Here is a 15,237-nt window from a genome sequence, read left to right on the forward strand (position 1 = left end):
GTTACAGGTATAAATTTATTACACTTGCTTCTTTAATTATGAACTGTGCAACATCTAGTAGCTCAAGAACCTGATCATATAAGGTTAAGAGTTTGTGACTCTTTATTTTTTAAACTGAAATCACCTTCACTAAGCCAGTGGGCATTTCTGACCACTGGGTACCATGCAGAATACTTTTATTTGGTCAGCCAGCGAGGGTTACAACTCGGGAATTAAACAGTGTGGTTTACCCTATCTACCCTTACCCACAGCAGGGTGCTAGGAATTGCTGGAAGAAGTCCAAAACTGCAATCATTCAATCCACTGTGAACCCCTCCCATCTCTGTCGACTTCTCCATCAGCGTACAACACGCTGAGCATGCTCAGGCTTCCCACACCCAACTCAGGAACTTCAGATGAGATAGACCTCCCCCTTCCTATCTTGTTTCCCTCGGCTCTTAGCAAAACTGCTCTTTCCAGACTTATCTTCTTCCCACCTCAAAAAACGCCCTGCTCTGATTTTTTAGTTAGCTTCTCTTACTTCAGCAACTGCTGTTTCTCTTCAGTTTCCCTCCTAACCCTTACACACACAGTCACTCTCCTCCACACTGCTCCAGTCTAATCCAGGCTCACTACTGAAGGAGCAAAACACGTCTCTCTAGCTAAACTAAACTGTTCTCTACACACTGATCACAATTACGCTCGTGCTAAAAATTCATCCCTAAGCTATTCTGCCCATCAAAAGAGTTTAGAAAGTACCTTCCTCCTTTAGCATTCCAATTGTTCAAAAATCCACCTCCAACCCACACATTCCTATGTGACCACTGTGGGCTAGTTACTGTATTTTTTCTTCCATCAAGTTTCAGTAAACATACTTTACTCACACTGTTCTTCACACTGGGTTTCCCATCTAATCCTTGTCAACTGTCCTTTCACCTTGTGGAGTCTACACTAACGTGAGGAGTCAGGATGAGATAGAACGCTTCCTTCATGCTGGGTCCTTACAGGAAAATGGAAATGTAGAGCCTTCCTGGGTTCTGAGTTGTTCTAAAGAGATGTCATTTCCCCTGGAAAGCCACATGGACTTGAATTTCTGACTACAAACTAACAAGCTCATAGGGAAACTTTCTAAATGAGTAAGAGTCAGCAGAAACAACAGGGCACTAAAGCCCTGGGATCTCATCCAGTATAAAATATACAAGGTTTCTTAGTATGGGCAAGCCTAACCTACACCCGAGGCTTCATTCTAACACAAACATGTTTCCCACACCATGGTTTTGGATTATAAGCTAACTGTAAGCCAAATAGCAATAAATAAATAGTAAACCTTTTGATTGAAACTGGCATAAAGGGAATCTTGTTTACACCATGCTTGGTTTTTGTTTTGTCCTTAGAGTAAGATTATTACTTAGAGTAAAAACATTATTGACTGAGCTTGATCAGCTGTGTGAGAGTTATACAGACATGGTATGTATCCAACAATGCCCCTTCCATTAGTTGGCTAAAAGGAACTTGACTTAAGCAGGCACCTTTGTTAGCTGCTGAAAATGGACTGAAGGGGCATCTGAAGGACACTCTATCTTGTGCAGTTTGGTTCTGAGATTAGTTAATTCAGGCCAAGAGAGATCAATGCTTCAGGAAATCTTCAGTGTTTCTTTTTTATTGCTGGTAGGATTGGGGCACATTTGGGATCAAGCTTAGGGCTTGTGCAGGCTGGGCAAACATTTAGGAGATAGAAGCAAAGCCAACTTGAATCTCTCCTGTGTCCATAAGATTGAAGGCTTTCTCATGAATTTATTATGTGTTTGAAATATACTGAGAAGATTAATATAAAAAAAATTATGTGTTCTAATTGATCTTGACAACAGAAGGGAATAAAATTATTTTTACTTCAGAATATATTTCCTTTTTACATATAGTTTCCATGTGTCCAGATATGGATCTTTTGAAAAAACTGATCCTATTTAACATAATTTATGCCCCCACTTTGAGTATCTGCATTTTCATTAAAGCTAGTAAATTATACAATGTTCTTCCTGTTGGGCATAGGGAGTGAATACCTTTAATCCCAACACTCAGGAGGCAGAGAGAGTTTCAGGACAGCTAGAGCTACAGAGAAACCCTGTTTCAAAAAAATAAAAGTGTCTCCCTGAATACTCAATGGGACAATATTGAGATAGGATGTTGTAGCCACTCTGGCCCTCAGCTTCCTGAGTGCTGGGATCACAGTGGAATTTCACAAAGCACGGTTTGGCTGTTGCGTTTTTATTGGTGGTAGGATTGGGGCACATTTGGGATCAAGCTTAGGGCTTGTGCAGGTTGGGCAAACACTCTACCATTGAGAAATACCCCTATTTTTATTCCATCCATCCATCCATTTCAAGACAGGATTTCTCTGTGTAACAGTCCTAGCTGTCCTGGATTTTGCTTTGTAGATCAGGCTGGCCTACAGAAATCTGCCTGCCTCTGCCTCCCAAGTGAGTCTCCACTGCCTGGCTTCTATCTCTTTAAAAATCTTAACCTGCAGATTGTCTTGGTTAGGACTGATTCTTTACATCTGTCTCTGTCTGATCTATTGTTTAAACCATACATTAAGGGTTTTTCCTCCTCCTCCTCCTTCCTCTTCTTCTTCTTTTTTTTTTTTTGTTTGTTATATTTTACTTAATTATAAAGGAGGGGGCTGGAGGGATGACTTGCTGGTCTTTAAGAGGACCTGAGTTCAGTTCCTGGCCAACGTCACATTGAAAAAAAAAAAATTGTCAAGAATAAGTTTATGGGGGGCTATGCACATGCAACATGCAAATACTGATTTTTGTATTTCCACCAGGGGCTGGAGCACTTAAGGATTCTGGTAACTGCAGGGACCCTGGAACCAATGTTCCTGGAATACCAAGGCATGATTATAAAAACTTTCAAACAACAAAACACACACATTAAAAAAAAAAAAAAAAAAAAGGAGGGGGGGGGAGAAAAAAAGAAAACACATCACAAAAGAAAAAAGGGGGCCAGTGAGGTGGCTCAGCAGATGAAGGAACCTGAGTTTGATGTCCAGGGCCTGTCAGACTGTCCTGACACCCCTCTCTCCCCACCCCCCAGATACAGATAGACAGGCAGATAAGGAAAAACCAGATAACCTAATCAGCTCCCCCTCCTCTGCATATATCTGATATATGACTTCAAGTTACCTTTGAATAGAATCACAATTTTTAGTGTAATTTTACAGAGGTCTTCCATAAAATATCAACGAACTCACACTGTATTGATGTGAGAACACCTGAGAGTCAAGTTTGCTATTTTCAAGCGTGAAACCCGTACATTTAACAACAGTCAAGAGAAGACAGCAGCAGATGTTACACGTGATTACTTCTTGAAAAATAAAAGACAGCACATAAAGAGGAAAAATAAGGGAACAGTTTATGGTTTTAAGAAGGGGAAAGCAGACCAAAAAATTCCAAGGAAGAAATTATTTTTAAAAAATTATTTATTTGTACATTACATAATTGTTGTTTTGCCTACATGTCTGTGTGAGGGTGTCAGATCCCCTGGAGCTGGAATTTCAGACAGTTGTGAGCTGCCGTGTGTGTGGGTACTGGGAACTGAACCCAGTTCTTTGGAAGAGCAGCCAGCCAGTGCTCTTAACCACGGAGCCATCTCCCCAGCCCCAGAAGAAATCATTTTTAATGTTATATGTTATATTGAGATAAAGAACACTGAGAAAAAGAAAAAGCCAAACATAAAAGATGAAAATAAGATCACAGTTACCCAGAATAAGCAGGGTATTTCATAATAAAGTTTTAAATTTTGAAAAATTATGAATGAGAGGAGGGAAAAGAGGAGGACAGAGAGGAAACAAGGTGGAAACAAAAGAACAGGCCTAATGGTAGAAGGCTAAGGGCCTCCTGGGCTCCACAGAGAGCAAAGAGCAGAAGGCACAGAGAGAGGCAAGGGGTCCAAGCCCTGACACAAACCCGTGCTGGCTGTAAAATATTCCTAAGAAGGAATCCCAGAGTAACCGTCACCTCAGAGCTACAAAGAAACAGGCAAGTATTACTTAACACTGGCACATGTGTTGGGATTTCCAATACAGGGAGGGTGTTCCGAGACAGGCTGTCAATCTTGCTACAGAACCAGTACTTACTTAACTATATTTAACAAATGTGGAAAGGGATTTGTAAAGCATTAATTGAAAGCAGTGGCAACTAGACTGTACTTTATGAATGTCCTTAACATTTTATCTAGCAACAAGTAAAACTGCTGATTTAAAACTAACAGAACTTACTTAGTATTAGGAAGAGCAATTTGCACCACCAGACGAATTCTTCACAGAACACTGAACAGTGCTGGCACTTGGCCTAATCCTACTGGAACACTCTTCCTAAACAGACTTTTCTGCATCCCCTTGGGGCAGCATCCCCAAGGATAAGGTCTAGAATGGACTCCTAATACCTTGTACCCTTTTATAGTATGGTTCGTATAAATATTTGGAATTTAGACTATTTTTTTAAACCAAAAAAAGCCATTAAGCTTATTATGGACTTATGCCAGGTATTACTATTGAAACGTTAAAGGCTGAGAGACTTAATTCTGATACTTCCAATATGACAGATTATCTCATATCAAGTTAACTCTTTCTCTCCCAGGTCCTCAAATGTGCCATACAGTAAAGGATGACCTTGAATTTCTGAGCCTCCTGCCTCTACCTTCTGAGTGCTCAGACTGCAGGCATGAACGACCACACCAGGTTTATGATTTGCTGGGCAATCAAACCCGGCACCTCATGCATGCTAGGTAACTGTCAACTTGGTTATATCACCAGCCCCAGCTCCTTCTCTTCAAATGAAAACTTTACCCCACACTACTTCAGCAGTGAGTTCCAATAGTAACACCACAAACAGGATTTATCTGGTAAACTACACATTTCAAAATCTTCAAACTTTGGCCAAAATTAATTATTTTTAATTATTTTAGAAATACAATTTTCCCCCCAGAGGCGAATCTTGGATTGTGTTTTACTAAATATATATGCAAAGTCTGAAGAAGTGGCTGGTAATGGGTTGTTAAATACAACTGGGTAGACTTGATGGCTAGACATGATAATACTGAGGGAGAACTGTACTTAAGAACATTTGTAACTTGTCTGATAACAAGGAAAAACAGAGAATGTTTCTGTTATGTGAAGTAGGCTAAATGCTTCCCTCATACACATAACAATAGATAGAGCTTCCTCTATTTGAAAACGATTTCATTTTAAATTATCACAAATTAAAAAAGCAGATTCTTTTCAGTGTCCACAGCTCTCATTCACATTTCCAGGACAACTGCCTAACCTTTATTAATGAATTTAGGAAAAGAAGGAGCAGGAGCTAGTCAGAGTGCTGGGGCTCAGCAGGCTGCTGACAGGATTTAATTTTCGTATAGGACACCTTTATGTGTCTACTAAGAGGGTTAACAATTAAAAACAACAAGCAACAGACAGAACAAAGGACTGCACACATAGCTCACCAGCAGTGTGCTTGCTCAGCATGCGAGGGCCTGGGTTCGATTCCCAGCACAATGCTGTGGATATCGCTCTGTATAAATAAAACAGATTGGCCAGTAGCCAGGCAGGAAGTATAGGCGGGACAAGCAGAGAAGAGAATTCTGGGAACAGGAAGGCTGAGTGAGAGAGACACTGCCAGCCACCGCCATGACAAGTGAGATGTAAGGTACCGGTAAGCCACAAACCACGTGGCAACTTATAGACTAATAGAAATGGGTTAATTTAAGATATAAGAACAGCTAGCAAGAAGCCTGAGCCATTAGGCCAAACAGTTTAAATTATATAAGCATCTGTATGTTTATTTTATAAGTGGGCTGTTGGACTGCCAGGGCTTGGTAGGACCTGGAGAGAAAACTCCAGCTACACTACAATAAAACAAATACACCAGGTTCAAAGACAAAAAGAACATCAAATATGATTTAAATAGGAAGAGTCAAAGATTATCTAGTCCAACCTTTGCAGAAAAGCTAATAAAAAGCCCCATTAAAAACGGTTAAAATGTGGAATTTAAAGCAAACGAAAAATTGATACATGTATCAATCTAGTTTTGGAGTACAATAATATTTACCTATCAGCTAATGCCTAGGCCAAAACCAAAATGATTTCAAAATTCACTTGATGTTTCTAAGGCAGTTGGAGCTCCTGGATAGTTATGACCTACAGTGATATAACACATACCAGGGCTGTGACTAACAGATAGTGAGTGCCTGGTTTCAATGAGAACACATGTGTGTTTGGGTGTGTGCTACATATATGTATGTATGTATGTATGTATGTACGTACGTACATATGTATATGTGTACAGATAGGTATTATAGTCTGAGGCGTTTCAAGTTAAAATCAGAACAGCCATCCCCTTCATCAAATGCTATGGAGTTCACTCTACTTTTTACGGTCAAGAACAGCATAGTAACCCTTCTTAAGATATTCCTACCCTCCAGCTGGGTGGTGGTGGTGGTGGTGGTGGTGGTGGTGGTGGTGATGCATGCCTTTAAATCCTAGCACTTGGGAGGCAGAGGCAGAAGAACTCTGAGTTCTAGGCCAGCCTGGTCTACCGAGTGAGTTCCAGAATAGCCAGGGCTATACAGAGAAACCTTATCTTGGAAAAAAAAAAGTTGCTACCCTCACCATATTCAACTAGATATTATCAAACAAATACACGATAATCCAATTTTAAGTAGGCAAATAAACAGCCAAGATTACTGCTAGTCTTCCCAGGCAGGACTTGGCCATTATCTGAAATTTTCTCTCTGGGACCCTGAAGATACTTCGTCCACAGCCAGCAGGAAGCAGTTTAGAGAAAAGTATGCCCACATTGCCAAGAGCTGGGGGGTGTGGGTGGTTTTTGGTTATTTGATGGGTTATAGATACTTGTTATCATTTAGGGGAACATAGAATATTGATACAAATTCAAAGTTATGTTTGTTACACTGGATATATGTTTTTATTCTTGTTTAAAGGATTTTTGTACAATAATAAAAATTTAAGGTTACTTTTGTTACAAAATATTGTATGTATGTTTCTATTTTTGTTTTAAGTATTGTGCCTATGCAGTTCATTTGGAAATGTAGGGTAAAGTTCTAGTTTTTGAAAACTATTATTATAAACTATATAGGATAATCAGGAAACATAGGTCAGTAATCATTTATAACAATCAAATTTGTAGACATGTTTTCTAAGTTAAACAGATATATTTTAGATAGATGGTCTCCAAATACTTCAAAGACCTATAGAATATGGCATTTAAAATGTCTTGTTAAAGTTTTTCACATCAATGAGACACATTTGCTCCTGGCAGCACCAATTTACTTCAGAGAATATGAGCATTGAAGAAACTCCTTATGGAGTTTGCTTTCATTGTGGCAAGGTTAGCCACTGGGCAAAGAAACTGCTTTTGCCTTTGACTGCTGACAATGTGCTGTCCAGACTGGACATGTGGGCTATACAGGAAAAAGACTGTTGAACTTTGCCAAAACAAGGCAAAGCAATTCTTCACAATTTCTGCTTCACAGAAGAGTGTGCCAGATACTCTGGGCCTGTAGGCTGAAGACTGATGCCCCAACATTGCAAAGAAACTTTGGGTGACTGTCTAGGCAGCCAAATGATCTGTTGTTAAGTAATAGTACATCCTTCTGGGTCTTTGATGGAGCTGAAGACTAAATAGTTATACTTGTAGTTTTCCTTAGTTATGATAAAAAGTAAATTATATATAAAACTTTGGAATCACTAAGATGGATGGATGGTGGAATGCTTTCTCTGAATTTGCTAAATGTAAATGGACTGAATACTGTAAATTAATTCTTACTCAAAACCCAGGAACTAAGGAGATCTCATATGGTTCATTTCTTTAGTCATGTCAAATACTGAAGAGCATATACAGCTGTTTGCTCACTTTCTTTTTATATCACACATATTCATACCAGCATACATCAGCTATGCTGAACCACCGAGCATGTAACAAAATGGAGAAAGGGAAAAGCCCAGAGGCAAAAGGTAGACAGGATAATTTAAGTAAAGAAAAGCTGGCAAAGAAACAAGCCAAGCTAAGGCTGGGCATTTATAATTAAGAATAAGCCTCCATGTGTGATTTATTTGGGAGCTGGGTGGCAGGACCCTCAAAAGAGCCAAAGAGCTAAAAGAGCCAAAAAAACCCAACAGCAGACAATGAGCAAGAATAGGTGCCAGAGCATAAGGAAGCCAAATGTGCTGGGGTGCTGTGGGATGGTCTGTATGTCAAATGCTCTGATTGGTCAATAAATAAAACACTGATTGGCCAGTGGCCAGGCAGGAAGTATAGGCGAGACTAACAGAGAGGAGAACTGAGAGAACAGGAAGGTGGGAGGAGACACTGCCAGCCGCAGCCATGACAAGCAGCATGTGAAGACGCCAGTAAGCCACGAGCCATGTGGCAAGGTACAGATTTATAGAAATGGGTTAATTTAAGATATAAGAACAGTTAGCAAGAAGCCTGCCATGGCCATACAGTTTGTAAGCAATATAAGTGTCTGTGTTTACTTGGCTGGGTCTGAGCAGCTGTGGGACTGGCAGGTGATAGAGATTTGTCCTGACTGTGAGCCAGGCAGGAAAACTCTAGCTACACTGGGGTAAGAAGGCAGTCTCTACCTAACACAGAATGTTGAATGGGAGTGGGATGTTTGAAACAGTTCATTTCTAGAAATACAGCACATCTTGGACAGAAATGAATGTCTTCTGGATAGAGAATTTACACTAGTGCTCTACCATATTTAATTCTAATCTGAATCTTTTATTTAAAAAAAAATCACCAGCACCCTTAACACTAAAATTCTCAAATGCCCAGGGATGACAAGGTCACAATCCATCAAAAGAATATGTCCCTGCACTGAGGTGATTCTGCTACACTCTACCCCATGTGCCTGCCTTTAAACTTCAAGAACTGCTACACTGTGGCCACTATGAAATTCTGAAGTGGAATTTTTATTTAAACTATAACATTGCCTCAATGAAAAAACCTGGGATTTCAAAACCCAACGGGAGCTGAAGAGACATTTCATCAGCTGTTCCTCTTCCAGGGGACCTGGGTTCAATTTCAGCACTTACATGGTGGCTCACAATTGTCTGAAACTCTAGTTCTAGGGATTTGATGCCCTCTTCTGGCCTCTGATGGCACCAGGCATTCATGTGGTACATAGACATACATGAAGGCAAAACACTCATACACATAAAATAATTGCTATCATTCATTAAAAAAATTTTTAAACAATCCATGTACATGAAAAATATAAAGAGGAATTACTGAACACCAATGTAGCTAGCGACCATCCTGTTTTTATAGACCTTCATGACTTTCTATGCATTGATATTTAATCCTTAAATTGGAAAAATTCCTGAAAATTATTTCATTTAAAAATAATAAATTTTTATACATACATGTATTATCATGTGCTAGATTCCTGAATTTGGGGAGATTCTGGTCTTACTTCTTCCCCAGGTGTGAAACCAAACTCTCTAATGGAAACAGAAAGTTCCACACAGCTTCTATTTTATACCACCTATTACTTTTTCAAGGCAGGGTGTCTCATGATGTACTTCAGGCTTATCAAATTATTTTTCTCCTGCTATTGATCCACAGTTCATGCGTTTCCACTAGTCTGGCTAGCTGTCTCTGTACTTTTTCCAATCATGGTCTCGATATCCCTTGCTCATAGAATCCCTCCTCTCTCTTATTGATTGGACTCCTGGAGCTCGGCCTGGGACCAGGCTGTGAATCTCTCTCTGAATCTGCTTCCATCAGTCACTGGATGAGGGTTCTATGACAGTTAGGGTATTCAGTCATCCCATCACCAGAGTAGGCCAGCTCAGGCACCCTCTTAACTATTGTCATTAGTCTATGGTAGAGTCATTCTTGTGGATTCCTGGGAACCTCACTGGCACTCTGCTTCTCCCTATTCCCATGGTATCTTCATTTAGCATGGTATCTTTTCCTTGCTCTCCCACTCTGTTCCCATTCCAGCTTGAACCTCCCGCTCCCCTAAGCTCTCATCTCCTGTCCCTTGCCCTTTATTATCCCCCCTCACTTCCAGTTTGCTCATGTAGATCTTATCCACTTCTCCATCACTGGGTGATCCATGCGTCCTTCCTAGGGTCCCCCTTACTGGCTAGCCTCCCTGGAGCTGTGGGTTGCAGTCTGGTTATCCTTTGCTTTATATCTAGTATCCACTTATGAGTGAGTACACCAGTTACATTCTTAAAAGAACTTGTCTTTGATGGCACTCACTTTTAATCCCAGCACTCAATAGACAGAGAAAGGAGGATCTCTGTGAGATTGAGGACAGGTTGGTCTACAGAGCGGGTTCCATGACAGACGAGGCTACACAGAGAAACCCTGTCTTGAAAAAAAAAAAAAAAAAAAACCAAAATAAAAAGCTACAACTTAGGGGATAGGGTGGTTAAGACCACTAGCTGCTCTTTCAGAGGACCTGGTTTCAATTCTAAGCACCCACACAGCAGTTTATAACTACCTGTAACTCCAGTTCCAGGAGATCCAACACCCTCTTCAGACCTTTGAGGGCACCAGGCACACATGTGGTACACAGACATATGTACAAAACACTCATACAAAAGCACATAAAATAAAATTTAACCAATCTTAAAAAGAAAGAGCTACAACTTAGGAAAAAAAGAGGACATTAAACCATTCACCCTTTTAAATAACACCTTGACCAAACACTGTTAGGAATGAAGCCTAAGTGAGGTTGGTGGTGACATATGACACCTCTGATCTTAAATGACTCCGGAACCACTCAAAGGTCACTGTCAGGGTTATGACTTTATCCATCAGTCAACCAAAAAATACTTTTCTGAGTCTGCCACATATGACTCACTCCTGTAGGTGGTAGGTATACACCACTGAGCAGAACAAAGTCGCCACCTGAATTTTGGAGTTACAAGAGGAAAAGAGGAACCAGTATATTAATTCAGTGCAACCCAGGAGCTGTTCTACTGGAAGACTGCACTCTTACCTGCTCGATCTCTTTGGTTTTTGATGCAATTGCTTTCGAGCGACTGCTAAGCTGGCTGTCTTCATACAGTTCTGTGCCGTCTGTTGTGTTTGACTCAGGTTCTTCTGTCGGGTCCATAAATAAGGGTGCCGCAGAACCCGTCTTGAAAACAGAGGAAGTCCTTAGTTATTTTCTTAAAGGACAGAGTATTGGAGATGGCATATGTGGTCACTAAGAGAAGATTATACTTAAAAGCGCTGTTTAACTTAATAAAAGAAAATATATCCCGTCATGATACACAAGGAACATATGTAATGAAGGCTAGAGGATATGATTGCTACTTTTCTGAACTTTTGATGAGACTAAGCCTTACAACATTCTAAAATACGATAAATATACTAAATATAGAATAAGAAACAGCTAAAAAGTTTTTGTCCTATGGTTAATCCTTAAACAATCTATTCATGGAATATGGATCACTTAAGAAAAATGCAAACATAAGTGAGAACCCAAGCACGTATAAAGGATCACAGTAAAAGAAGGCACGGGAACAAATTCCACCTCACAAGCTGAACACTTTGCTCCTTTACTCAAAAGCTTCAGCAATATTAGTTCTGTTTTTCAATCCGATAGTGAGTAATTAACCCCAAACACTGACGGTGACTGCTGTCACCAATAGACAGGTCATCCAGACAAAATTTAAAGAGATAAACATTGGAATTAAATGAGATCATAAATCATGAACATGCCACTCAAACACTAAATACCCATTCTCATCAGCAGCCTATGGAAATTTTTCCTAAACTGACCACATGTTAAGACACAAAACAAATCCCAACAAATTTAGAAAAAGTGAAATAACAACCTGCATTCCATCTGACCAGAATGGAATAAAGGTTGATATCAACAGCTGCTCTCTTCCAAAGCACCTGAGTTCAATTTCTAGAATCCACATGACAATTCATGACCATCTGTAACCAGTTCCAGGGGAACCAACACCTTGTGCACAGGCATACATACAGGCAAAACCCATCCATACACAAAAAAACACTAATCAATTTTTAAACTTCAGGGCTAAAAGTTGTCAGGAGTTTGGAAGTACATGAGTGAGATACGGGAAGTGTATATAATCATACTACATTGTAATACATGGAATTCTCGAATAAAAAAATAAATAAGAAAATAAAACCAGGAACAGGGAGGATAAGGGAGAATAATATAGTAATGGGGTATAAATATGATCAGAGAATCTTAATGAAACTCATTATTTCATATAAATAAAATGTACTAATAAAAATTCCTCTTTCACCCCTTTAAAAAAAAAATCAATTGCTGATGTTAATGAGACACAAAGGAAAGGAATCAAATGAAGAGCTGGTTCTATGAAAAAAATCAGAGTGACAAATGCTTTGCCAGATTAAACAAGAAAGGAAAACCCAAATCAGTAAAATTAGAACTGAAAAGGGAAGCATAACAATGAATCCCTATGAAATTAAGAAAATCACAAGGATATACTTTTTAAACTCTATTACATTAGGAGCTAGAGAGATGGCTCAAGGGTTAAGAGCACCGAGTGCTCTTGCAGAAAACCTGGGTTCGATTCTTAGCATTCACATGGCAGTTATTGTCTATAACTCCAATCCCAAGGGATTCAACACCCACTTCTGGCCTCTGCTGACACCACGCACATACACTCAGACAAAAACTGATACACATAAATACATACAAAATAAATAAAACAAACCTCTATTATATTAAATTGGAAAATCTAAAAGAAATGGATAAATTTCTAGATGCATATAACATACCAAAATTAAACAAAGATAAAATAAATAGCTAAAGTGGATCCATTACCAGCAATGGGATTGGAGAAGTAATAAAAACCCTCCCAACTAAGAAAGGTCCATGACCAGATATGCTCACTCCAGAATTCTATCAGAAGAACAGTAATACTACCTAAATTATTCCATAAAATAGATGGGGATGGGACTGGAGAGATGGCTCAGTGATTAAGAGCACTGACTGCTCTTCAAGAGGTCATGAGTTCAGTTCCCAGCATCCACATGGCAGCTAACAACTGTCTGTAACTATAAGATCTGACCCTCATACAGACATGCATACAGGCAGAACACCAATGTACATTAAAAAAAAAAATAGGCCGGGCGGTGGTGGCGCACGCCTTTAATCCCAGCACTCGGGAGGCAGAGCCAGGTGGATCTCTGTGAGTTCGAGGCCAGCCTGGGCTACCAAGTGAGTCCCAGGAAAGGCGCAAAGCTACACAGAGAAACCCTGTCTCGGAAAAAAAAAAAAAAAAAAAAAATAGAGGGGGGAAAAAAGAAATCTTCCAAACTTATGAAGCCAATATTACCTGATACTAAAGCCAAAGACGACAACAACCACAAAAAAAAAAAAAAAGGAAAAAAGGAAAAAAAATAGACTGATCTCCCTGGTGAACACATGCAAAATTCTCAATAAAATATTGGCAAACTGAACTTAAGATTATATCAAAAAAAATTATTTATCATGACCAAGCTGGCTTCAATCAAGAGATGTGGGGATGGTTCAAATTATGCAAATTAATAAACACTGTTCATCAAAGAAGTATACTCTAACACAGAAATGACATGATCATCTCATTAAATACAGCCTTTCCAGATGAAAGTCTTGGGTACTTTACAGATAGAGCATACCTCTAACATAACAGAAAGAGAGACTGTGTAAACAAATCTATAGCCATACACATGGTGTTAAATGAAGAAAAACTCAGTGTTCCACGAAGATCAGGAACAAGGCAAGGGTGTCCACTGAGTCCACTACTATTCAAGGGAGAATAGTAAGACAAGCAAAGGAACTAAGAGATACAAATAGAAAAAGAAATCAAATTATCCTTATTTGCAGACTATATAATTCTGTATATGAAACCCTAAAGACTATTGTAGTTTGCTTTCCATGATGTGGAAATAAACACCATTATCATTCCTTTTGGAGAGAGGAAAAAGGTTTATTTGACTTACAAATTCTGAAACAGTCCAGCACTGAGGGAAGCCCAGGCAGAAACTAAACCAGAGGCCATGGTGGAACACTGCTGTCTGGGTGCTCAGCCTGCCTTCTTTGGGGTCACACTGCCTGAAGTGAACTGGGCCTTCCCACATCAATTAATCAATAAAATGCCCTGCAGGCTTATATATGTCTATGTGCCTGCTTGTCTGTCTGAGCACTATGTCTGTGCAGAACCCAAGGAGGCCAGAAAAGAACATCAACCAGAGTTACAGATGCTTGTGAGCTACCATTTGGGTGCTAGGAACCCAACATGAGTAAATGCTCTTTACCAATGAGCCACCTCTCCAGCTGCACCCCCTACCATATTCTTACTGTTGACAAATACTTGCAGCAAAGTAACAGGACAAAAAACATCTGAAACCTTGAAACTGATAGGTCGGTTGTTTTCAACCTTTCTAATGCTGCCACCCTTTAATACAGTTCCTCACGTTGTGGTGACCCCAACCATAAAATTATTTTCATTGCTACTCCATAAATGTAATTTCACTGCTGTTATGAATTGTAATGTAAATATCTGTGTTTTCTGATGGTCTTAGGAGACTCCCGTGAAAATGTCGTTTGACCCCTGCCCCAAAGGGGTCGTGACCCACAGGTTGCGAACAGCTGTGCTAGAGAAAAAAGTGGGGAATACATGGTAACAAACAGGCCCAGGTGACGTCTTTCTGAAGAGGTAGTACAGGAAACGAGGCCAACTGACAAACGAAATCTCATGAACGAAACACTTCTGTACATCAAAGGAAACTGTCGAGTGAGTGAAGAGGAAGCCCACAGAATGGGGGAGAAATCTTTGGCAGCTATACATATAAAAGAGGTTGAGTGTCTAGAATACACAAAGAACTCAAAAACCTAAACCTAAAGGAAGCAACTCAATTTTAAAATGGGCTGTGGAACTGAACAGAAAGTTCTCAAAAGAAATCCAAATGGCTAGTAAACACTTATGGCAAGAAATGTTGGTGTAGATGTGGGGAAATGGGAATTCTTATACACTGTTGATGGGAGTATAAACAAATAGGCACTTCATAAGTTGATCTGCAGCTTTCTCAAAAAAAAAAAAAAAAAAAAAAAAAAAGAAAAGAAAAAAGAAAAGCCTCCCCACCCCCCGCCAACAAAAACTAGAAACAGAAATCCCAGATGTAGCTCTCCTGGATATGAACCAGGAGACTTTATATAGATATAAAG

At 39.6% G+C, this 15,237-nt stretch overlaps 1 protein-coding gene across 5 annotated transcripts in view; it reads right to left on the bottom strand.

Annotated features, from left to right (window-relative positions):
• Pphln1 (periphilin 1) overlaps positions 1–15,237 on the bottom strand; it is an 84,736-nt gene that overhangs the window by 11,613 nt on the left and 57,886 nt on the right. For all 5 annotated transcript variants that reach the window (XM_059246856.1, XM_059246855.1, XM_059246854.1 and 2 more), the window contains one exon: positions 11,020–11,160. In XM_059246856.1, the coding sequence (XP_059102839.1) occupies positions 11,020–11,160 (141 nt within the window). The remainder of the gene's footprint in view (positions 1–11,019; positions 11,161–15,237) is intronic.

The sequence above is a fragment of the Peromyscus eremicus genome, chromosome 20, assembly GCF_949786415.1.
Source record: "Peromyscus eremicus chromosome 20, PerEre_H2_v1, whole genome shotgun sequence".
In the NCBI taxonomy this organism is placed as follows: Eukaryota; Metazoa; Chordata; class Mammalia; order Rodentia; family Cricetidae; genus Peromyscus; species Peromyscus eremicus.